We start from the raw sequence: 24,842 nt of genomic DNA, 5'->3' as shown, positions 1-24,842 counted from the left end.
AGGCAACCCCCCGGAAATGCCTGAGCGGCGGCGGAAGCGGAAGCGCCGCGGCGGTGGGGGCCGCGGGAAGTGTCTGTAGCGTTTCTCCCTCCCTCTCAACCACAATAACAGACGGAGGGCCGGCGTAGGTGAGGCGGCTGTCGAGAGGGCCCGGGGACCGGCGGCGGGCCGCAGAGCCGGGGGTGTGGGCGGCGGGACGGAGGCGGCCGGATAGGGGCTCCCGGGCTCCCGACCGCCCGGGCTCTCGGTCTCGGGCCCCTTTCAGGCCTAGAGCGTCCCGGAGAGCAGGGATTGGATTTGTGGTGCTTGGCCTTGTAGGCCCTGTTTGCGGGGCTTGCTTACCTTGTCCACACCTGGCCCAAGATTCTAGCCTACAAAATTCTCTCCGGGTCTCGATTTCCTCAGGATCGGGGCGGACTGGGGGGTTGGCCTGGACAACTTATGGGACCCCCATCCCACCCCGGGTGTCACGAATTCTACGATTTTTACGTTGTCAGTGTTTCAACCGGTAAATTAAGGAAGCCCTGTAGTCAGCGTACTGAGGGGGTGTCCCTGAGCAAGACGCAATGAATACGTCTTTGAGAGGCAGACAGCCCTAGGATCAGGAGCCTCAAATTCTGGTCTTACCCCGTCCACCGACTCAACTGTGTGACCTTGCCCAGGCCCATCACTCTCTCCGTAGCACCGTTTGCTTATCTGTCAAGTGAAGGTGTTGGTTGCCTCTGATGCTTCTCTTAGCTCTGAAAATCAGATTCTCAACTCCCTTTAAAGGAGTCTTTCCTTAGAGACAGACCTGAAAAGCTTGTCTTCCCTGTCTCCTGTAGAGCCTGGAGTTGACTGATAAGAGACGTCTACCGCGTTTCTTTCCAGACACCAGACTGGCCCAGGGCACCTGGGTACTTAGGAAGGCTCTTGTGCAGTGGGAAGCTCTGTCCTGATGGCTTGGGTCTATGCATCTATACCCGCAGTGTGAAAACACCCCTGTGTGCAAAACGGGAGACCTCGTTTTTTCTCTTAAAGCTGCTATTAACTTGCTGGCACTTTGGACAAATTCCTTCTGACTCTCTTGACTTGAGAGTTCTCATCTGGCAAATGAGAGCGTAGGATTAGGTTACTGGTTCGTAATCCTCTTTCCCATACTCTGAGCATAACTGAAGAGTAAAATAATGGCTCTTGTAAGGCCATGACTTTCTGGGAGAGGAAAGAGATGGGGTATGGAAAGCTACACATTGTGTAGCCCTATAGATTGAAACATCTGCGCTTCTAATTTTTAACTTCTGACAATTTCTGGTTTAGGTGATCCCTAAGGCTCCTTCCCTGCTTTTAAAATTTGTAGTGCTGTGATTCTTATGTTCTCTCAGGGCAAAGAATAACTTTTTCGTGTGTGTGTGTTTAAATGAATGTGTGCCTGGAGGTACACACTTTAGTGGAAAAGATACTAAGCCATAGCATGGGAAAAAAAGAAAAAAAAAACTCGGTTTCAGTAAGGTGAAGTGACATAGTAAAAATAAAATTGGTCTTGCACTGGAGTTCAAGACCTGTATCCTTGCTTAAGCACTGGTACTTTCTGACTTTGTGTCTTTGGACAAGCCAGCTTACACCTCTGGGCCTCACTTTTCTTTATCTGGAAGATGAAGGGTTGGACTGGATGATTCCTAGACCCTTTTGACACTATAATTCCATTTGTGTTTGTTTTCGGACCAGCTTGGTGGGTGTGGTGTGGCATTTCTTTAGGCAAGAGAGACTATCCTAGGGAGTAGACACAGAATGTTTATGATGTTAGGAATGGGGTCATATTAAGTGATGCGCAAGATTGTTTTGATACGAGCAAGCTGAAGCCAATAAAGAAAGCCATTAGAACCTGAAGGGCAGGGAAGCCCCTGACCAGATGGGATGATTGAGGACATTGGGAAGTTTTAAATGGGAGAAAGGTATTTTTAGTGAGGGCAATGAAGACTAAGACTGCATTCTAAGGCTACGTTTCACAGGAAGAACGACTCCGTCACCATCTAGCACTTAGTAGGTAGTAAGTGAATGAGGAGATAGACGGATGAACGGATAGCAGCAATCAAGAATGGAAGGAGTTTCAGGGCGCCTGGGTGGCTCAGTTGGTTAAGCGTCTGATTCTTGGTTTCAGCTCAAGTCATGATCTCAGAGTTTCTGGAGTTCGAGCCCTGCATCTGGCTCTGCACTGACAGTGCAGCGCCTGCTTGGGATTCTCTCTCTCTCTCTCTCTCTCTCTCTCTCTCTGCCCCTCCCCTGCTTGCGCTCTCTCTGTCTCTCAAAGTAAATCAATTAATTAAAAAAACATTTTTTTAAAAAGGAGTTTCTCCATAGAATTCTTATTTAGATACAGAATGAAGAATTGGTTCAGTATTAGGAAAATTTTATAGAAGAAGAGATCCCTTAAGTTTTCTGTTTAGTTGTAAGATAAGTGGGTTTATCTTTGCCCTGTCCAGTGTGTTAATAAGAGATAAAACACATACCTGGGAGGGCCTCGTGTGATCTGAGGAAAGGAGTAATTAGTAGAGGAAGTCAGGGATGGAGGAGGATGTTGGCGAGATGGTACAGGTATAGGAGGATTTTTAGTTGTGACATTTAGGGAGTGAAGGAGTGGATCGATACAGGACTTGTATAGATACCAGCAACTGTCAGAATTGTGAATAGTGTTCAAATCTCTCCAGAGGTTTTAATCCTTAATAGAGGATTAAAAGGAAAAGAACTTGATTTTGCAAGCAAGCAAATGTTGGTGCTTCCCCGTCAGAGGTGGAAGATAGCCTTGAGGGTCAAGGATTAAAAGAGAGGGGTAAATTTGGGAGCAAAGAGAATGAACTGAATTAGTAGAGGATAGTGTAGTTCTGTTTGGGAAGAAAGGAGTTTTGAACCTACAGGCTGGAAAAAGAGCAGACCTAAGAGAAATTGTATCACAGCAAGACCCCTGGCTTAAAGAATACACACAGACAACTCGGGTTTACTACTCGGAACGTACTTGCACCGCCAGGATGAAAAAGATGCTTCTGGTAGCTAAGGTCTGCTGAACAGCCAGCCACAGAATATAGCATCCCCAGGACTGCTGAGGGCTGTTGAGTGGGAGCCTACGTCAGAAGGATCACAAACCCTGATTTGTGGAGGAGGGTGCGGTCAGCAGCATTTCTGTCAGAGCGTCCAGAAGCCCATCTCAGAGCAGTGGCCAGGCTCTGGAGTGCAGAGAAACAGCCAAGGTACGGAGCCTGACTCGATGTAGGTGTAGTGTAGGCTGGGAAATCCGAATCCCAGCCTGAATCCTGACACTTAATACATATTCTGGGGCCACTGACTTCTCTTCCCTGGTTCTGTTTGTCCATCTGAAAATTGAGGGAGCTGGTCTTAGGTAAAGACCTCTGGGTGAGCTTTGATGAGTCTGTGAAGTCCCCGAGATTGCATATGAAATTCATCATGCAGAAGTCTGGGTATGTTTTATTTTCCTCTTGGGGAGAAGATGTGAAGCTTTCACCATAGTCACAGAAGGGTTTGTGACCCACAAAAAGTCAAGAACTGCATGACCAGGTGGTCTCTGAGGGCCCCTTCAGCTTTGACATTCTGGGATTTTGTACTTCTGTCAGAATGACATTTTAAAGTCTGAGCCTCCAGAACTTGCTAACCCTAGAAATAACACCTGGTGCTGCAAAATATATTCTTCACATATGGTTACTCACCTGTTACTTATTCTTCCCTCTCCCTTACCCTCTGTGACTCTTCTGCTAGGCCCGCATCATTGCTTCATCTTTACCTACTGTTGATAATAGGATTTTCCCTCCTTTCCTCTTTTCCGTTTAACCCGCTTCTGCTTTGCACCTTTCCTACCTCGTTGAGTTTCTCAAATGGCAAATGACGATATGTTGGATATAGGGGTAGGAGGAAACCCAAGACGTGGAAGTCTAGTTTTCTATTCTCACTTGCTTTTATCCCTCATCCCACTAAAAGAAAAGCTATTAAGAAGAGAGAGTGCACCTACAAGAGAGACAGCATCATCACTTGGATTTTGCTGGTCTTGCATGGTGTTTTCTTCTCATACAGGGATACCAGGCCTCTGTTTCTCTGAGCATAGCCTGGCTAGGTATTTCCCTGAAATGGAAGATGAGGCCAACCTTCGTTGAAATAATTTTGTTGTCCTCTGTAGAGTTGGAGTGGTGATAGTGCTCAAAATAAATGAATCCTTTAATGAGGAATCTTTTTATCTCCTGGATATTTCTAGGGGCACCTACTTGGAGGAGGAGAGGACTGATGGCTTTCCTCTGGCTGTGGGTCCTGACTGTTAAGCCCCTGGATGTAGGATGGAGATCTTATCTTTTACCCTAGTGTTCATCTTCACGGGTCCCCCACCAGAGGCTTAACGCAGGGGAGTCACTACTCCACCTGCTGTCAAGTAGGTAGCTGCATGACTAAGTCTTCAACTCTAGGCACGATATGGAAAATGATGTACATAATTTCACCTAAAATGTTGTTAGTGCTGCTAATTTAGGCCCTTCAGTAGTTAGTGTTAACGCATACTATAAGTTAAATAGGTTTTTTGGGCTTGCTGGGCACCTGATCTCTGCATAATGTATGAAATCATACCTGTGAGTAAGTATTTTTTTTCTGAGTTCTAAACAAGTGAACTTCTATAAACTCAAAGTTAAGGTGCAGTCTGTTTCGTTTAAAGCTTCACGTGCAGGTTGTGCACTGAGGCTACTAAACCTGATTCCCACAAAATCACACCTTGCAAAATAATAGGGAACAGCAAAAGGTGGAATCATAAGAAGAGGGTATAAATTGTTAGTGGTGTGGATTTGGTAGAGAAAAAAAAAGGGGGAGGAAGGCTACGAAAGATTTGTGCTTAAAGGATGAAAATCAAGAACAGGTATTCATGAAAGGTTAGAGTTGTCCAGATCCTTAAAAGTGAAGCATGTGCTAAAATATAATAGCTGGGAAATTCATCCGTGGTTGGGTTGGTTGAAACTGGTTAATAGTCTCCTTGAGGCATTTGTAGGTGCAGATAGCTGTTTCTTTTGTGTTTAATCCTATGGATTAAAATTGAACTGCATTTTTGTCAGGGTTAGAAACTCGTTGCTAAGATCGTTGAGTGCTGCCATAGCAAACAGAGTGCTCATAGGACCATGAAATGGTTCTTAGCAGCCTTGAAGCTACTGGATGCCTCTGGAATAATGGAAAGAATGATGGATGTTCATACATCAGATATTTGAGGACTTATTGTGAGCAAAGACTTGTCTTCACCTAGAAGTAGGAGATTTGAGATTGTTTTCCTGGCAGAACTGTGGCCAAGAAAATACTACACAAGTTTTTATAGGAGAAGCATATGCTGAGTGTCACAGGGAGCTCAAAAGAGGAGGTGAGTAGAAGTTTTCACAAAGGACTTAACCTTTAAGCTAGATTTTGAAAGCAGGTTAGTGGTGTTTTAGCTAGTCAGAGTTAATAGCTAATTGGGAATGAAAGATGAATGTTTGGGGGCCCTGAGGACATTGGTGTGGCTGGAGCGAGTGTCCTGAGGAACAAGGGCTAAGGATTGAAAGATAAGACTGGGAAGGTGCTGTGAGACTAGATGGGAAATATCTTATCCTATGCAAACTAGGATTCCTTGCAGGCTGATTTGGGTGTTTTTGTTTTTGTTGTTTAAGAGGTATAATATACAAAACAAATTAAATTTTCAAATAATGGAGAAGAATATATGGAAAGTAAAAATCTCTTCCTCCTTTCCTAACCCTCTGTTCTCCCCAAGGGTAACCACTGTTATTATTTTGTTGTGGGACCTTCCAGAAATGTCCCATGCAAACACAAGCATATTTGTCCTTTTTCTCTTATGCAAATAAGGTCATACTTTCTGCATAACCTACATCTTGCTTTTTCCACTTAATATGCAATCAGAAGAATGTTTTAAAAAGCTCATTCTGCTTTCAACGTGGAGTATGATACGTTAAGCATTTATTCAGCAAATTACTTACTGTGGGCATGCTGTGTGGTAGGCTTTGCTCCAGGCTCCAAGGAGATCATTGAGGAAGCCATTGCAGTCGGCCAGGTGAGGATTGATAGAGGCCTGAAGGCCCGCAGGCGTGGTTGCAAGAGCAGTATTTGAGACTGATTTCAAGGTTTCTCATTTGAGCATCTGGTAAACTAGAGTAGGGAAAGCAGGTGTGTGTGTGTGTGAGTGACTGAACATGTTTTGGGTTGGGGGGTGGTTGTAGTTGTGGAGAGAGTTCAGGTTGGGCATAATATTTTTGAAGGATGTTCAAGATCCTGAGATGAAGGTTTCTCATAAGCAGAGGAAGTAAAGGTTAGAGCTCAGGAGGGATAGCAACTAGAATACTTTTGTTTGTTTGTTTGTTTGTTTGTTTTAAGTGTATTTGTAGTAGAGGAAGCCCCAAGAATGGATACAGTTGCCCCTGGGAGAAGAGGATTCTAGGGTGAATTGGCAAAGGAGACTGAGGAGTGGTCATGCAGGAATAAAGATGATCAAGAGAGTATTACTTTGGGGAGAAGTAGTCACATGATGAGAAGTTTTTGTAGACACAGTGGTCGGCACTGGCCCATACTACAGATGGGTCAGGTGCGGGGAGCACGGAAGAGAGCCTGTGGGATTTCATGACAAGGAGATCAAAATAACCTTAGAGCAGTTTCAGCGCTGTCGTGAGATGGAAAGGGTCATTTTGCCGGAGAGGGGGCAGTGATAGAAACAGACGAGTGTATTTACAACTTTTTTTTGTGGGCAGTTCTCAGTACAAACTTTTCTGTCTCCAGAGGTCTGTTAGCCAGAATGGGACGGTCAACATACAAATAAGCTTTTGAGAAAGCAAAAGAGATGTCATGAATTGAGAGCATGGTAGCTCATGCTCCTACCCTGCGGAATCCCTTAGGTCTGTACTGCCAGTTGCCTGTTGATACTCATCCACACAATTGTAAAGACATGTTGTTCTGGTTTCCTAGGCCGTGGCTGAAGAGGCAACAAATTAGAGAGGGATTAGAGGTAGGTGTGTGTGTGTGTGTGTGTGTGTGTGTGTGTGTGTAATGCAAGGGGAGCAAGCACGCTGCTAACTGCCAGAAATTACAGGTGACCTGTCTGTGAGGGAAGAGACCAGAACATACACAGGCACAAGAAATCTTGAGGATTCGCTTAGCCTTGTAGTTTGCTCCCATTTACCGGTAGAGCAAAGGGTCCCCAAGAACCCCACAGACTTGCATAGTCCCTGAGGAGAGGCGTCACGGAATCCTATTGATAAGGTCAGGTCATCAGGAAAAGGTTAAGCTTTTAATGAGTCTACCTTGTAGGAAAATAGAAGCATGCAGTCCACTTTAGCAAGTTTTAATAGTAAAGGATTACAATTAGGGAAAAGGAGAAGGTGGTGCACAAAACAGAGCAGTTACTAGGGATCCACTGATTTGGAACTGCACTTCTGTGCATCACTGTGGCATGACGAAGGTTAGGCTGTGATCTAGAGTTCTCTGAGTTCGAGTCCAGGACATTTTTGAGAATTTCACCAATGATAATTGATAATGCTATTTAAAGGACACTGTTTTCACATGGTTCCCTCTTATCCTGGTCAGCAAAATAAAACAAACTTCTGGGTGCTTGCTCATCTGACTTTAATTTGTCTTCCCGCCCCCCCCCCCATCCTCTCCTTTTCCTCCCTCCTCCCCTCTCTTCCTTTACTAAAGTTTATTTTTATTTTATAAATTTTTATTTATTTTGAAAGAGAGGGAGAGAGAGCACGTGTGTGAGCTCAAGTGGGGCAGGGGCAGAGAGAGAGAGGAAGACGGAGATCGAAAGCAGGCTCCACACCATCAGTGCAGAGCCCAATGTGGGGCTTGAACCCACGAACTGAGATCATGACCTGAGCCGAAGTCTGACGCTTAACCTTGACTGATCCACCCAGGCACACCCCAAAGCTTATTTTAAAAACAAGCGAAACATACATTTGACACAAAAGTGAATTAACCTTTGCTCCTTAATGTTTACAGGAGAGGAAAAGGGTGGTTTTGTTCTCTCTCTGAAATTGCACATAAACAGTGTTTAGATTTTGAGCAGAAGGTCTGTAATTTTTATCAGATTTATGAAGGGTTCTGGGACCTACTTGTGGAGTCTAATCCCCTGACTTTATAGGGGGGAAAATGAAGAATTTAAAAGGTGACTCAAGTTCATAGAAGTAGTTTGGCAGATCCAGGACTAGAGCCCAATAGTCCTCTTGTACCTTCTGTGTGAGGGATGGTCCTAGGGTTGGGAGTTCTGTAATTGGAAGGAGTTTTGTTAACCTAGTTTAATGATCTTAGCTTACAGTGGAAGAAATCGATGCTTGGGGAGACTGAGTGAATTAGCTAGGAAGGAACAGAGTACAGAATAGAATGTAGAATCCTGATTCCTTGAATTATTTTTGCTTGTTCTAAATAATGCATTTTATATTCTCTGCTGCTCTTCAGAAAAAGATGTTCTGTGGGTTTTGTGTAATGTTTTTATTAATTTGAATGTGGTCTGTGGGTACCCTTCTTTCTCTTTTCAAGTAAACATGGTTTTACAAAAGTCTGTTTTATAGGGATAATTTCTGAGTTTGGGTTTGGTGTGCTTTATTTAGTCTACTCTGTTCTCTGCTTGCTTTCAGGTGCTTTGCAGTCAAGTAACCAAGAGGGAAGATTTGCTCTTTGATACTGGAGATAACATTGCAATGGGTCCACGAAAGAAAAGTGTTAAAACATGTCTCATGAATAATGAAATCCCTGAGGAAACCATATCCGATGAAACAAAGGATTATATGAATCAACTTTCACATGAAGTGCTTTGTCATATTTTTAGGTAAGATTTTGTTTGGTTGATTTTTACCCACCTAGAATGTATAAGTAGGAGCAAATTCTGGAGCTGCACTCTCTATGTAGTCACTAGCTACATATGGCATTTAAATTTAAATGAAATCAAATTAAAACTCCCAATTCCTCAGTTACATTGGCCCTATGGGTCTCGTAGCTACTGTGTAGGACAGCGTAGACATTTACGATAGAGATAACTTTTGTTGCGATAAGTTCTGTTGGACATCCATTCTCTAGACTATGTTAACATTCCAGACTTCTTGGAATTCTTATTGACTGATTTGTTGACTTTTGTTATTACAGTACCATGTGTGTACAACATAAGGCAGTGTTTCTGACTTTTTTGACTACAAACCACAGTGAGAAACATTTTCTTCATTATGCACATATATGTAAGTGATTGAAATAAAAGTTTCATGAAATAATACCCATCGTTACTATATGCAGTGCACACATTAAAGTTGTTTTGTGGTAAAGTTTTTTTCAAAAACAGATTTTTTGATTATGTTATTTTCCAGACTGCATTTTAACAACAAACAAGTGAAAACAAAAACCTGTCATTCCAGTTTCCCCTGCTTGCTTCTGTCAGTCACTGTTCATTCAGATAAACAACCCTAATACACCTTGTCTCTGGAGTTGGAGACCTGAGTGTGAATCATGAGTCTTTGATTTACTTGCCTCGGACCAGAGATCAATAAAGATGTTACTGTAAGCATTCAGTGAGCTGATGCTTTTAAAGCACTCAGCACACTGCATAGCATAAGCGCTTAGTGAGCATTAGGGGTTATGTTGTGTTCTGCCTTTTTTCATATTGCGACGGGGTCTTCCTAATTAGCATCTTAGTCATTGACTATGACATGATAATTAACTTCTCCCTTGTGGTCTGACATCTGGATTGCTTCCAGTTTTTTTCCTTAAAAATTGCAATGGAGTTTTCCAAGCATTTGGATTTTCCATTGTTTTATTTACCTTCGGGAAGTTTCCATACATGGAGTTCTTAGAAATGTTTTGAATTTTTAAAAATTACTGAATATTTGCCGATTAAGAAGTTTTGGTTTTTTTTTTTAATTTTTTAATGTTTATTTATTTTTGAGAGAGACAGAGTGCAAGCAGGGGAGGGGAGGGGCAGAGAGAGAGGGAGGAGGGCAGAGAGAGAGGGAGACACAGAATGGAAGCAGGCTCCAGGCTCTGAGCTGTCAGCACAGAGCCCGACGCAGGGCTCAAACCCACGAACTGTGAGATCATGACTTGAGCTGAAGTCGGCTGCTCAACCGACTGAGCCACCCAGGCACCCCGAGAAGTTTTAAAATAATGATAGCAGAACTACTGTAGGGAACCACAGGTACCTTATTTTTCTTTTCTGACATGAATTTGTATTATTCTTTATCTTCCACAGATTGTTGTGTGACACTGTAGTTTTGTCAGTTCACTTCTGTCTGGGAATAGGTAACCCAGAATAACAGAATTTTTATAATGTAACAAAAGGATGCTAAAGTTCATTTGGCAGACAGATGTCTGAAGTTTTTTCAGAAAAAGAGCCTAACCCTGCCATATGTACATATATAATCTAAAATATACAATAATTGAAGATTTGGTACTAGAGAAATAAATCACAGATAGTTGGGTAATATATATATGTATATATATTGTATGTAGGTATATATATGGATTCAAATATATGTTCAGATCTAGTTTATGATAAACTTCGTATTCATATCAGTGAGGAAGAGCTGAGTCGATTCTTCAGTGATGATGTCATAACCCAAAAACCATTTGGAGAAAGTAATGAAAGTATGTTCTTCTCTCCCTTATCTGACAACAAATTCTAAAGGCATCAGTGAGTTAAATAATAACATTGTTAAAATCCTGGAAGAAAGCATAGGTAAAATTGTTTCTAGGAATATGTGTTAGATATTTGTTGAATAATGGCAGGACATATAAAAGGATTGGATCATATTTTAAGTTGAGAATGAATCAGATAACATTTTGCAGTTTGAAAAGACTATTCAAATGGAAGAAATGGAATCAAGTGTCACATCTCTTCTAATACATTTTTTTTCCTGAGGGAAAATATGATGTAATCTTCATGTGATCACTGATCTATGTGTATTTAAAGGGATTGTAATATTTACTTAGGCATATACTTTGGATAACAATCAGTAATTTGAGGCAAAAATTCTTTAGTGTGTAACTTGATTCAGAAAACAAATTGAGTATTTTTCATTGTTTATAAAACGTGGAGTCCTGTCATTTCTGAAAATTATCCTACTTATATCTGAGTTTTGGAGGCTGTAAGTTAGCTGTAATGCTTGTGTGTGTGTGTGTGCGCGCGCGCGTGTGTGTGTGTGCGTGTGTGCGTGCACGCATGTGTGTGTAAGTGTGTAAAATAAGGTTTGATTTTATTCTCTTTAAAGAGTTTAAAAGGGAAGCGGGAGAGTCCAGAGGTGGAAAAAAAATGGAGCAGAGAAATACTCAGCAGACACACTTAGACTTTTTTTTTAGAATTAGCTTAATTTTTAGGAATTAGAGTCAAACCCAACTGTGTTGACATCCCTGCTCTTCCTTCCTCTTTCCTAGCTGTTGACTTTTTGCAGGTTAACTTTTGTGAGTTTGTTTTCCCACTTGTAAAATAGCACCTCCTGTATCAGTGGGAGTTCCAGCAGGAAACGGTACATATACTCAGCCTCAGAATTTGAAGCTCATTTAATGAAGGGACGATTGAGAGAGGTTCATAAGGGGTGAAGAGTTCAACTAGGCGACTAGTGATAGCAGAAAGCCTTTGCCTATCATGTACTTTGGCCAAAATCAACTGCTAGCCAGAGTGATAGGGAACCCAGCCTAGCAGAGAAAGAAAGAAAAAGGTTGGGGGAGGGCAGATAAAGAACAGCTACTTTGTAAAGTCGTGAAACAGTGACTACGGTACAGTGTCTGTGACATAATGTGAGCTCAGTAAAGGGTAGTTTTTACCTTTTTAAAAATTTTCAATAATTTTTACTTATTGATTTTGAGAGAGAAGGGGGGAAGGGGCAGAGAGAGAATCCCAAGCAGAACCTGCTTGGGGCTCCATTACATGAACCCATTACATGACCTGAGCCGAAACCAAGAGAAGCTAAACTGACTGAGCCTCTGTTTTTACCTTTTTTTTTTTATTATTATTAATTAATATAGAGAGAGAGCAAGCAGGGTAGGGGCAGAGAGAGAGAGAGAGAGAGAGAGAGAGAGAGAGAGAGAATCTTAAGCAGGTTCTCCACGGCCAGCACAGAGCCCGATATGGGGCTCAAACCCATGAACCATGAGATCATGACCTGCACTAAAATCAAGAATCGGACACTTAACCAGCTGAGCCACCCAGGTGCCACTTTACTTAAAAAAAAAAAAAAAAAAAAAAATCATCATCATCATCTAGGTGTGCATGGAGAGGTGTTCAGGAAGAGAGAAAGATGAAATTTTTTGATCTTTCAAAATGCATATTGCTGTTACTGAAAACAACAAAAGTAGAGGTTAGTTGAAAAGTTTCAGGAAGGAAGAGATAGCAGGGGAAGTTGGAAAAGAGGAAATTATAGTTGAGATGAAGTGTTCTCATTTAATGCTTATGCAATACTTTTATCAGAGTGTGATCTAAAAGGTAAAAAGATATAGGAAAAAAATGGTATACTGTAAAGTTAGTATACATATTGTTGATGGAGAAAATCGTAGAGTTTCTGGGTGGTGTTGAGGGAGCATAGAGGAATTTTTTTAGCCACTACAGGAAATGGATTCTGTAAAAGCTATAAACTTATATTGGCCATGCTCATATTGATTAGTTCTCTCTGATCTTGTTCATGTTCCCTTATCGTGAGGCCTGGAGATGCACTGAAATCTTTTTTCTTCTTCTTCTTCTTCTTTTTTTTTTTTTCCTTGAGATTTTCTTGGTTTGTGAAGACTTAAGAGAAGTAAGGCAAGTTTTAGCAAACACCCTTTGGAGGGATCTCAGTACTTTATTTGGATGCTTGAGTATTTGCGGACTCCTCTGTTTTTAGTGAAAAGCTTTAAGTGCATGTTAATCTTAAAACCCTGTAAATATTCCTAAAGTCTTATTTGAGGGGTTGGAGAAGGAAAAAAAGTAACCTGTTGGTGAGAGGAAGTACTTATCCACTTGATAAATATGAGTTTCTTTCTCTCACAAAGGTACCTCCCTCTGCAGGATATCATGTGTATGGAATGTCTTTCCAGGAAGCTAAAAGAAGCAGTGACCCTATATCTGAGAGTGGTGAGGGTTGTGGATCTCTGTGCAGGGCGGTGGTGGGAATACATGCCAAGTGGTAAGTGGATTTAGCCTGTAAGGTACCTTGGAGTCCTACTAGAAACTAATAATATTCCCATCAAACATTACTTGTCTTAAGATAGGTAATCTAAATCACCTTGTAGGTAGGGAGGCAGAATCTTATCTAAATTGCTTAGGTTGGTTTGGGTTGATAAAATGTGTTTTGCTTGAGGCTTTACAGTTTTAGTTCCTTAAGGAGCTATATCAACCTGTTCCACAAGTATATGATTGGAGAATACTTATTTAGCTGTTAATTCAATATATGTCTGTTATATTAGACAAAATGTCTGTTCTACGATGCAGGTTTTCATAGTTTTTCTATACCCCTTAATGGCATCCTCTGGTTAAACAAATATTAATCAGTTTTTGTAAAGCTGCTCCAGCAGGCCACAGAAGTTTGCACTTCTGGAGCTTTCATTTCTTTAGCCCTTGAGACTATGCTAGGTCTTAGAGATTCTCAAGGCATAATTCGCCTTACAGGTGAAGATTTCAGAGTTAGTGGCCTGACCACAAAACAGACCTCAGGTAGAGACCAGATAAGAAAGTTGGTGACTTTAGTTCAGTAGAGCACATCTGAAAGGGAAGAATTAAAATTAAGGGCCAGTCAAGGCTTCTTTTCAGTTAACCCCAATCCATTTATTAGTGCCCTTTAGTTACTGCTATGTAGCAATTTTAAATGTCTTGTTGAACCACATTTTATTAGCATTATCCCAATTCTGATATTTTGAAGATGTGAGGGTGGGGTGGGGGAGCCTTGACAGAAGTGAAGTAGAATAGGGCAGACTATCTCTGCAATACGGGAATATTATACACTTTGAGGGGCTGTATCCTTTCAAAAAGATCATCAGTCAACTGGTAGCTCTTATCCTTTGGTCAGAGCTAGTTATCAGCATATACCTTTTTTTGAAGAACATTGCAAAGACCCAAGGCTAGAACTTAGCTCAGTGGGAGGCAAACCACAGTTGTCCTCAAATACTTCAAAGAAACCATTCTGAGGGAAAAGAGCTCATTGTTTTCCAAAGAGTGATCAGTTATAGCAGGAAAGACAAAAAATGAGGGCAGTGTGAAAATGACTGTCATTCCTTATGTTAGATTTGCTTTAACAGAGGTTAGGTCAGCAGGAATTCTGGCGATGGGATTAATGTACTGTATCAGGCGAGATAGCAGAGTCCCATGTGATGCAGTCTTCGCATTAACATCTCTGTCCCTTATCAAATTAGAAGAGAATCTTTGCTGATTTCTTTCAGACTGTGATAAATAACTGTGAGCCCAAAGCTTCCCATTCCTGCGGGGACTGTAAAAGAGGATTGAAGCAGACAGTCTGTAGCCTAGAATAAGATCTCTTTAACTTTGCTTACTAATGCCACCCTGGCATTAGTTTAAACCTAGAATTTAAGCCCCAGTTTTCTATGTAGTAACGATAACCATGGTTTTTATGGTTTACATATGCAAGTTCTTTGGATTGTCACATGATCTCTGTAAAGGTAGAACGTTACCGATTTTTTAACGAGAGACAATGTGTAGTAAGTATGTGACAAAAGAGGATGGGCATTGGCAGTGGTCACACCTGGTTTTGAATTCTGGCTCTCCCACATGGTAGCTTTTCAATTCTTTCAAGTTCATTTTTTACATTCATAAGTGGGGCATTTACCTTTTTGGGGGGTTGTGAGTAGATGAGAGAGTATAGAATGGTTAGCACATTGATTGGTTCAGTTAGTGAAGGTTGCTTTGCGAGAGCGGTTATTGTAATCAGACCAAGTGATCCTTGAGGTCTCTTCTTAACTCTTCAGTTTTGTGATTCGAAAGTTAACACAATCATCTGCACCAGCCCTGTGCAAATAGAACAACTCATGTAAGACTTAGTGATTTGGGGCTTCATTTATGTTCTTGAAAATTAATAATTTTATCTGTCATTAGTGAGCAGACAAGTGACTCTCTGACAACCTTCATTATAGATAAAACATCCCAGATAATGAAGTATCAACTGTCTCCCTACCAAAACCCCTGCAGTGGTGGAAGTAATCTGCCTTACTGTTTCCATCTGGTGGATGGAACATAGTCAGCCTCCCAGATAAATAGCTTTCTGTGAGCTCAGCATCCTTTCAGTTTGGTTCACTTAGATACTCTTAGCTAACTTGCATTTGTCTTTTTCAGAAATGAAATTTTCATTTTTCAGAATGTCATTTCAATTTCAGTTCATTTTCAGTTTTCAGAATGTCATTTTTCCAAAATGTCCAGGGAGTGATGAACACAGGATAGAGTAATTATTAGGAAATGGATAGACCAAGAGAACCTGGTTTGTTGGGATTTAGGTTAGAACTGGGAGCTTCCTCACATCTTACTCATTTTTTAGTTGTGTGCTCTGCAGAGCCCTAGAGGTTCTCTGGACCAGAGAGTACCTTTGGGTTGGGGGGGGAGGGGGGAGGCGGTGCTGATCAGGTAGGTGGTCCTTCCTCAGCCACCAGTCCAGTAATAGGTGCAAGTTATCCAGGTTAAAAGTGTGTTGTTCCTAGTTGAATATTTCTGTGCCTTAAACACCACCAAGGCAGTGATAAAAAGCCTTAGCTCTGTAAGATATTAACTCAGGATAAGTGGGGTTTCTGACACATGTCTTCTGTTGCTTAAGGAATATGTTTTCTGTTTAACCATTTGTTCAGCTGTAGTGTCAGTCTTACAAAATTTTTAAAATGACACTTTTTGTTAACTTTTGATAAAAATTAGAAGTGACTAGTAAATGTTCATGAACAGAAAGGTGAACTTGCCTCTAAATACTTCTGAATTTCTCAGGCTTCACAGATTCCAGTTTTCTCACACTATTGAAGAAGATGCCAGACGTCGAACAGCTATATGGCCTTCACCCTAGATACCTTGAGAGGCGAAGGGTACGGGGGCATGAGGCTTTTAGCATTCCAGGAGTTCTGGAAGCTTTGCAGGCATGCCCAAACTTGGTGGTGAGTGTACCTGGTGACATCAACTGATTGATGAAATAATATATCAGAGAATGAAAGAACATGTTCCCTCACATCCAGATTTCATCCATAACAAAATTCAAGTCCCATTGCATACTTAGTATAGTTTGATACAGAAATAGACGCTTTTGATGCTAAATTAATAGCCTTTCTTATGCTTGCTTGGCATTATTTTCTAGGGTGTGGAAACTTCTCATTTGGAGTTGGTAGAATCTATATGGACATATATGCCGCATGTTCATATTTTGGGGAAGTTTCGTAATCGTAATGGAGCATTTCCAATTCCTCCTGAAAATAAACTGAAAATTCCTATAGGAGCCAAAATTCAAACTTTACATTTAGTTGGTGAGTACATGTCTCTTGGGTCACCTGTGACTCCTTGAAATGTCCTATAATTGAATAGTCACTGAAAGGGACTAATGAGAATTTTAGAAATGGCTCTGTTGATTGATGATGGCCAGAGAAATGCTTGTACACAAATTTATATTTCCCATTAAAGAGCCCTAGGTGGGTCTGGGGAGTGAGAGAAATACTGCCTCACAACCAGTCTGTTCCCTTTTTGAAGACGGTTTGAGCAGTTTTGAAAGTTGGTAGGTTTTGTTTTTTTGTATTGTTTTATTCAATGAGCCAGAATCCTGCCCTTGTTCCCTGCCCTTTTGGTCCTAGTTCAACCCTTCAGAGATTTCTCCAATGCAACTTCCTGTGATGATGGAAATGTCTTATGTTTGGACTATCCCATGTGCCCACTATGGCTAGTGAAACAGAAAAATTGAATTTTTATCTTACGTTCATTTGTCAAATAGCCACATGCAGCTACTGGCTCCTTTTTTATACAGCTCAGCTCTAGAACAAATTCTCCTATGTTCAACCCAGAGCCAATGGAAAATTCTGCCACTTCTCTTTTTCCCTGAGAAATGGGAAATAGGGTGTTTTTTTTCCAAAGGCACCTTATTTGCAGTGATTATAGTGTGCATCCTCCATCCACATAGTTGATGAAATTATATCACAATAATTTCAACCTAATAATAAGGGCAAATGTTTCCCCAGATTTGTTACCTTTGGCTTACATTATGGAAAGGATTTTGGGAGGACTCCTGTTACCTTAGTCAGACTTTTAATGTTTATTATTAAATATTTTTTAAAAAATACACCTATTGAGTATCTGTTCTGCTTTAAGTATTATTCTGAGTATTGGTCATGGTTTAAGAACTAGAAATTTCTGAAATTGGGTGAGGTGGTGCAGGGAGTGCAGCAGGGATAGTAAGAAGTAGGTCTTTTTTTTTTTTTTTTTTTAACGTTTACTTAGAGTGTGTGTGTGTGCGCGCGTGTGCGTGCAAGCAGGGGAGGGGCAGAGAGAGGGAGACACAGAACCTGAAGCAGGCTCCAGGCTCTGAGCTGTCAGCCCGGAGCCCAGTATGGGGGCTCGAACTCACGAACTGTGTGATCATGACCTGACCCAAAGTCAGAGGCTTAACCAACTGAGCCACCCAGGCATCCCCACACCCCTCCCCCGTTTTTTAAAAAATTACTATGATTATTATTGTTTTTTTAAAAGAAGTAGGTCTTAAATAGGACTTATGTGCACAATTATGGCATAAGAGGAAAGCTCTCTAGCAGCCTTTTATTTACAAGATCAAGGAGTGCTTCTGATTAGGCACTTGGATATCTAGTTTGGGATTGGATTTTTAGATACAAAGATTCTGTGATATCTGCAGTTTATAACACAGGCTCTGTAAAGTCAGAAACTGTTTTTATATCTTTATATTTTCCATAATTCCTGTCATTGTTCATTGCAGATATAAGTGGTTGGTAAATTTTGTTGAAATGCATTAATTCATTTGATTAATTCAGTTTAACACTGTGATGGTGATACAAATGTGTACAGTAAATTAATGCACATTCAGGGGAGGACCCGTAACTGTCCTTTGTTTATAGAATGGATCTGGGGCAAAACGTGGATTGGGCACAGGATATCGCAGTGTTGTCTAGATCTGTCTCACCCTTGCTACTTTGAGATTCCTAATTAGAATTGCCACCGTCTTGGTAGGTGCTAAACATACCTTTGTAAATTCTGCATCTTGAGTCACGGTCTGTACTTCGTTTCCTCTGCCTTTCTTCCTTTGGTCTCATCCCCTATTTTACTTCCTGTCTGCTGCCATACAGCGTATATGCGTAGTTCCAGGCTAAAGGTAACTGCTTTTTGGGGAGGGCCGGATGGCAGGACTAATCCTGATACTGGAGCATCCTGTGGAATTTAGCCTTCGCAGAAACTACCCTTCAAGTACTCTTGATTCTGCCTTCTCTAGCAGGGCTTCTAGCAACTTGAGTGCAAAGTCGTATTAAACTGGTTTTGCCAGCTACTGCTTGTTAAATGCTGTCTCACCGTGTCCTCGGATTTCTCTCAAAGACTTGTGTCACTTCCTTAGCTTTTCACGAGCCTGCAGGGTTTAGTTGTTGGGCAGTTTCCTTGATCCACTTCCTTCCATTTAGAACTTACAAGTTACCTGTCTTTCTTCTTTCATGTGTCTTGGCTTTTCCTGCCCCTTTACCTCCCTTTCTTTCAGCCAGGGTCCTTTGCAGGTATGATTCCTAGTGTTAAGCCACTTACAAATCAGAAGGATAAAATACCCTTATCAGTTTGAAATAGTAAAGTAAATGACTGATGGGTTTCTCACTTTCCCAGAGTCATACTGACTGGCTCCTGCCACACAGTTCCAAGTCCTTAAGGTTCATTCATTGGTAGAAACAACTTTAATGTCTGTCTCCGGATATCATCCAGAAACCACAATATTTGAAGCCAGCTAGCCCGCCTGTGTCCTGAGACATTTAGTTTTCTCACTGGCGGGATGGTGGGCATTGACATCAAAGAATACTGTTGTGTATTCCTTCCACATAATTTTGTTTTCAGTAACTTATTTGCGTTTTACGTTTCTTGGGTATGTGAGTCCCAGAAGAGTTGTAGACTTATGAGAAAGATTCATGTGTATAAAATGTGGAAATACTTTTAAAATCTCATCTTCCCATTTGCCTTTTCTAAAGAAATAACAAAGTAGAACAAAGTAGTACACTTACGGTTTGCTTAAATTGTTCTTTACAAGCCTGTTTTAAGCCAAACTTGATAGAATTTAATTAGGTAGTTTGTTTTGTTAAAAATATCCATGAAGGATAAATTGTCAACTTGAAAAGCAGAACCTTACACTTTTACACAGGCAGAATACAAACAGAATACAGTTTTTTAGTGATTTTTTTTTTTTTTTTTTTGGTATATGTCTTTAGGGGTGAATGTTCCTGAAATTCCTTGTATCCCGATGCTAAGGCACCTTTATATGAAATGGGTAAGACTCACCAAACCACAGCCGTTCAAAGACTTTCTTTGCATCAGTTTACGAACTTTCGTCATGAGGAACTGTGCAGGTAATGGTACATGGTTGTGGTGGAATTAATTGTGCATATGCTATTCCGGAAGTACCCTAAAGGAAACCCCATAGCCACATTTGTAAATGGAATTATACTATGCTATTACTGTTTATGTTTTATAACTTACTTACCTTGTGAAAATAAATGTACTTTTTGTTTTAAAGTCCGTAGACGTGATTTGTGTTTTACCTTAGCAAAAAACAAACAAACAAAAAAAAGCAGTGTCTCTACATATTTTTATAGGCTCTTTTTACTTTCGGTAGGATTGTTTTAATAGATCTCCGTCTGATTTCTTTGTTTCTTGTCTCCTAACTATCCTGCTTGTAAATAGTACTGTGACTTAATCTCCTGTAAAGCAAAAAGCACTGCTTTTCTGGTACTGCTTTTCTGTTCAGAAACCTTCAGTGACTCTGTTGCCCTAGATTATCAAGTGGGAAGTATTTGCTTTAAAGTGCTAACCAGGGCCCCTCTTGTTGTCTTTATTTTTGACTCTTTTCCAAGATGTACCTCCTTCTTTTATTTTCAGACCTGCCTGTTCCCTGTCCCCTATGCAACCATACCAGCCTTCACCTCAGTGTCTTCCTTTACACTGTGTTATGTTTCCTTGTCCTGAGGGAGACACTTCCTTCCACCTGCGTACGTCCTTCGAGTTCTGCCTTTTCCCATACACCTGCCTTTTCTTCTTATTTTTTCTTTTTCATATAGTATAACAGATCCTGTTTTTGTAGTTGATATGTTACACCTTTTTATCCTTATAATTAGTCATGTTGGTTTCATCTCCATGTCATTTACAAGCTCTTTGATAGATTGGACTATATCTTGTGATCTTCCATAACATCTAATACAATACTGGTCACCTAGAGAGGTATTTATGATCAGCTATTTACTTGAGTGAAGGATCAAATTTTCAACTTGGCTTTCTCTCCTTAGTTATTTTGAGTTCAAAACTATTGAGACTTCAGGGGATTTACAAAAAATACTAAGTGTCTCTCCAGTGTTACTGAGAAATCCTTATGCTGAATAAATATATGGTTAACAGGCTAATACGTACTTTCATTTTTAATAAGTTACAGAGAGTCAACTACTTGGCTGTCAGTTTCACACATAGAATTCATAAGTTAATTCATTTCAGCTACTGGTTTGAAAATTTATTTTTAAGGCAATTTACATCATTCCACTGAAGTTTTTTTCCCCCCACCAGGACCCACAAACTCCTTGAAGTATGTCCCCTTAGTAACAGGCTTAGCCTCTGCCCGAAACTTGGAACATTTGGAAATGGTTCGAGTTCCTTTCCTTGGAGGTCTTATCCAACACGTAGTTGAAGACAGTTGGAGATCAGGTACTCATTTTACTTTAGTTACTGAATACTTTTTAAATCCATTTAAAAAATTATTACGCTTTTATAGCTTCTCTTGTGAGTCATTTTAAAAGAAAATGCTTGTTAGTAATTGCCCTTTCTGTCTGGTGTGTAATGGAGAATAACCATGAGCATGGGATAGCAGACTTTTTTTTTTTTTTTTTTTATGCTGTGTTCAACCATCTCAGGATAAATAGTACAGTGGTAAGGCATGTTTTCTGGCTTGTTAATACTTATTAGTTAATCATACATCTGTTGTATTTGGAATTTTTCTGAGAGATACTTACAGGGATTTCAAGTGTCCATTGGTGATGAGACGTTTTTTGACTTGTATAACTTAGGTCTACAAAAGGACTCAGTCATTAATAATGATAGTGTCTGACATTTGTCTATTACTTGACGGTATATAAAATGCTTTCATTCATGTTGGGGCTTCTGGGTGGTTCAGTCAGTTGGGCGTCCGACTCTTGATTTCAGCTCAGGTCATGATCTCATGGTTTGTGGGATTGAGCCCCATGTTGGGCTCTGTGCTGGCAGTGCAGAGCCTGCTTGGGATTCTCATTCTCCCTCTCTCTGTCGCTCCCTCCCTCTCTGTTTCAAAATAAATAAATAAACTTTAAAAAAAATAAATAAAAGGGTTTCATGTGTATCACTTGGATATTGGATCCGTTCATCAGATGATGGCTTTGAAAAGAAATATATTTTACTCTCTAGGTCCTTTCATGGTTTTTGAAATAATGATATGTGACAGAATGTGCTCCACGTTAAACATCTCACTGCACTAAAAATAGTAAGAAATTCAGCTAGTTAGGTAATTAATAGTTGAGAACTAAAAATCTAACTTTGTATATTCGAAATACAAGTGGAAAATTATTAAGTACCACTGGTAACAAATTGACATTCTTAATACTGTTAAAATATGAGTAAGCACTACATTTTTAGGTATTTTGTCAGTCTAGTCTGACGTAAGTAGACTTCATTACATTGTGTAAAGGGGATGGAGCGGGCCCCCTCGACATTAACAGCGTTATTTTTACTGCATGGCTGTAGCTAGCAGGAAAAAGTCAGGGGTAAGGAGACCACAGTGAAACCATTTATCAGAAGACCTAGAGGGAGATGCCAAAAGTTAAGAGTTTGTATCCACATCCTGAGAGAGAAACAGACTTTTCTCTGCTAATGGGGGTTTAAGAATGATTCTACCTTATATTTTACTTAAGCAGTCAGCATACCTCACACAAAAGTTAATTCCAGATGACTCATAGATCCAAATGTGAAAAACAAAAAGTTTGTAAAAGAAAACGTAGGAGAGTATCTTTTTGACCTTTGGTAGACAAAGATTTGTTATTAAACAGGATACCAGGGGCGCCTGGGTGGCGCAGTCGGTTAAGCGTCCGACTTCAGCCAGGTCACGATCTCGCGGTCCGTGAGTTCGAGCCCCGCGTCGGGCTCTGGGCTGATGGCTCGGAGCCTGGAGCCTGTTTCCGATTCTGTGTCTCCCTCTCTCTCTCTGCCCCTCCCCCGTTCATGCTCTGTCTCTCTCTGTCCCAAAAATAAATAAACGTTGAAAAAAAAAAAATTAAAAAAAAAAAAAAAAAACAGGATACCAAAAAGCACTTAACCATGAAGAAAAAATTGATAAACTGTACTATATTAAAATTAAGATTTTTTCCATTCATCAAAGGCACGATTAAGAGCGTGAAAAGCCAGGCTACCGAGTGGGAGAATCTATTGGCGATACAGATACCAGATAGAGGACTTGTATCTAGAATATATGATGTACTCTTAAGATTAATGAGAAAAAGGCAGAAAATAGGGATACAACTTGAATAGAAAATTTACAAAAGGGGATAACCAAATGGGCAATAAACATGAAAAAAATAATAAACGTCATTAATCTATTAGGGAAATGCAAAAAATAAAATTACAGTGTGATACACAAACACTAAAATGACTATGCCTAAGCATGACTGACATGAAAAAGACAATAGTGTTCCATACACTGCTGGTGAGTATAAACTGATATAATCACTGGAAATACTGTTTGATAATATCTACTAAAGTTGATTATATGCATATCAATAGTCGCATTCCTGGTGTCAAATACAACAGAAGTGCATACATATGATTATCAGGAGACATACCCAAAATTGTTCACAGTAGCACTGTTCATAATAGCCTCCAAATGAGAACAACCCAGATGCCTATCAGCAACAGCATGGATGATTAAAATGTGACATCTTCATGCAAAAGAATATTACACAGCAATATGAATGAATAAACTACCGCTATATGCAACAATCTGGATGAATCTCATAAGCAAAATGTTCAGTAAAAGAAACCAAATACAGAAGTACATACTGTATGGTTTTAATTCATAAAAGTGGAAAGTCAATCTTGAGAAAATTCATTGAGCTCTATACATTAATAATTTGTGTGCTTTTTTTGCTCTATATTTGCAAGTTTCAAAAAAATGGAAAAAAAAAAAAAAAACCCTGTTGACATTAAGGAAGTGCTTGCTGGTCTTGTTCTGTATGTTATATTGGAGGTTCAAACCTTGGCTAGAAAATGTCAGGATCCCTTCTTTAATGGTTTCCTTATGAACTTCTGGTTTTCTGAAAATCCTTTCTCAAATGCCTCAGTAATTTGGAGTAATTTTTTGATGCTGTCGGAATGTCTTTTCAGAAGGACAGTATCTATCCATTTTCATCTCTTTCTGGGAAATGACTAGTAGCCATAATTCATATTGAGATATTAATATGAATGGAAAGACAAGCTTAGATTTACTTTTAACCAAAGAGTTATCATCTGAAGTGTGTAAAAGTGTGTATAAATACTTTACTAAAAGTGCTGTGGTCAAACAAAATACTGTTTTTGTTCATTTTCTCCCTTAACTAGGTGGTTTTAGAAATTTGCACACTATTGTTTTGGGAGCTTGCAAAAACGCTCTTGAAGTAGATCTTGGTTACCTCATCATCACTGCTGCTCGTAGGTATGTTTCCTCTTCACATTGCCTTTTGTCTTAGAATTACGTTTTTTCCGGTTTTCCAAAAATTGGGGGAGTGTATGTATGAAGTTTGATTATGCCTTATCCTGATTTAAAATACAAAGGAGTTGTTTACATTAGCATCAGGGTGTCACTTATTGGTAATCTTGTGTTATATATAACTGCTGACCAGTCGAGCTGCACTCCAGATCCAGCAAACTCTGAAAGGGTGTGGTCTCACCTCAGAAGAGCAGTCAACATTCTGGAAGTGCCTGAGAGTCCAACAGAAGTCAGCATTGATGCACTGGTTTCTGCAGCTCTCTTGGGAACCATGTATTTCAACCTATATGATTTTGGAATAATTTCAGTTAGTTGGTGACAGTATTTGCTATTTAGAAATCAGTATTTTAAATCAGCTTTTTAAGAGTCCCGAACTTGTAACACTTTTATATTTTTAACATATCTTTCTTTGCATCAGTTTATGCCACATTTAACTGTTTCCTACAGATCAAAAGTCTACCTCTACTTTTGTTTTATTTAAATTGAGGTAACCATTTTTTAAATTTATTCAAAAACAAAACTCTTGCTCTCTATCAATAGTATATTAAGAATATAAATAAAAATGGTTTCTAACTTTAAGTAAGTAGGCTTTGTTACCCAATATACAACTATAATCTTTGTTAAAATGGTACTTTAACAGCTAGCATAAAAAAGATGTGAAAGAAATAACACCAGATGCAGATTCTGACTTTTAACTTAACCAGGGTTAAGAAAGCACCTTGAGGGGCATCTGGGTGGCTCAGTCAGTTAAGTGTCTGACTTATTGTTAAGTGTCTGATTTATTGTTCATGGGTTTGAGCCCCACGTCGAGCTCTGTGCTGACAGCTCAGAGCCTGGAGCCTGCTTCGGATTCTGTGTCTCCCGCTCTCTCTGCCCCTCTCCCACTGGTGCTCTGTCTGAAAAATAAACATTAAAGAGAATTTTCTT

General features: G+C 40.1%; 1 protein-coding gene across 9 annotated transcripts in view; it reads left to right on the top strand.

Annotated features, from left to right (window-relative positions):
* FBXO38 (F-box protein 38) overlaps positions 1–24,842 on the top strand; it is a 56,330-nt gene continuing 31,488 nt past the window's right edge. For 3 of the 9 annotated variants that reach the window (XM_045437927.1, XM_045437902.1, XM_045437866.1), the window contains exons 1-8: positions 1–128; positions 8,625–8,815; positions 12,994–13,127; positions 15,917–16,080; positions 16,278–16,443; positions 19,375–19,512; positions 20,717–20,854; positions 23,768–23,861. In XM_045437927.1, the coding sequence (XP_045293883.1) occupies positions 8,688–8,815; positions 12,994–13,127; positions 15,917–16,080; positions 16,278–16,443; positions 19,375–19,512; positions 20,717–20,854; positions 23,768–23,861 (962 nt within the window). In that variant the 5' untranslated portion in view covers positions 1–128; positions 8,625–8,687. Of the gene's footprint in view, positions 129–4,239; positions 4,406–6,957; positions 6,998–8,624; positions 8,816–9,129; positions 9,219–12,993; positions 13,128–15,916; positions 16,081–16,277; positions 16,444–19,374; positions 19,513–20,716; positions 20,855–23,767; positions 23,862–24,842 lie in introns of those variants that run through there. The other 6 variants (XM_045437935.1, XM_045437910.1, XM_045437875.1 and 3 more) reach the window with 4 other exon arrangements.

The sequence above is a fragment of the Leopardus geoffroyi genome, chromosome A1 (assembly GCF_018350155.1).
Source record: "Leopardus geoffroyi isolate Oge1 chromosome A1, O.geoffroyi_Oge1_pat1.0, whole genome shotgun sequence".
Taxonomy (NCBI): domain Eukaryota; kingdom Metazoa; phylum Chordata; class Mammalia; order Carnivora; family Felidae; genus Leopardus; species Leopardus geoffroyi.
The sequence above is the reverse complement of the archived record's forward strand: the minus strand, read 5'-3'. Positions and strand labels throughout refer to the sequence as shown.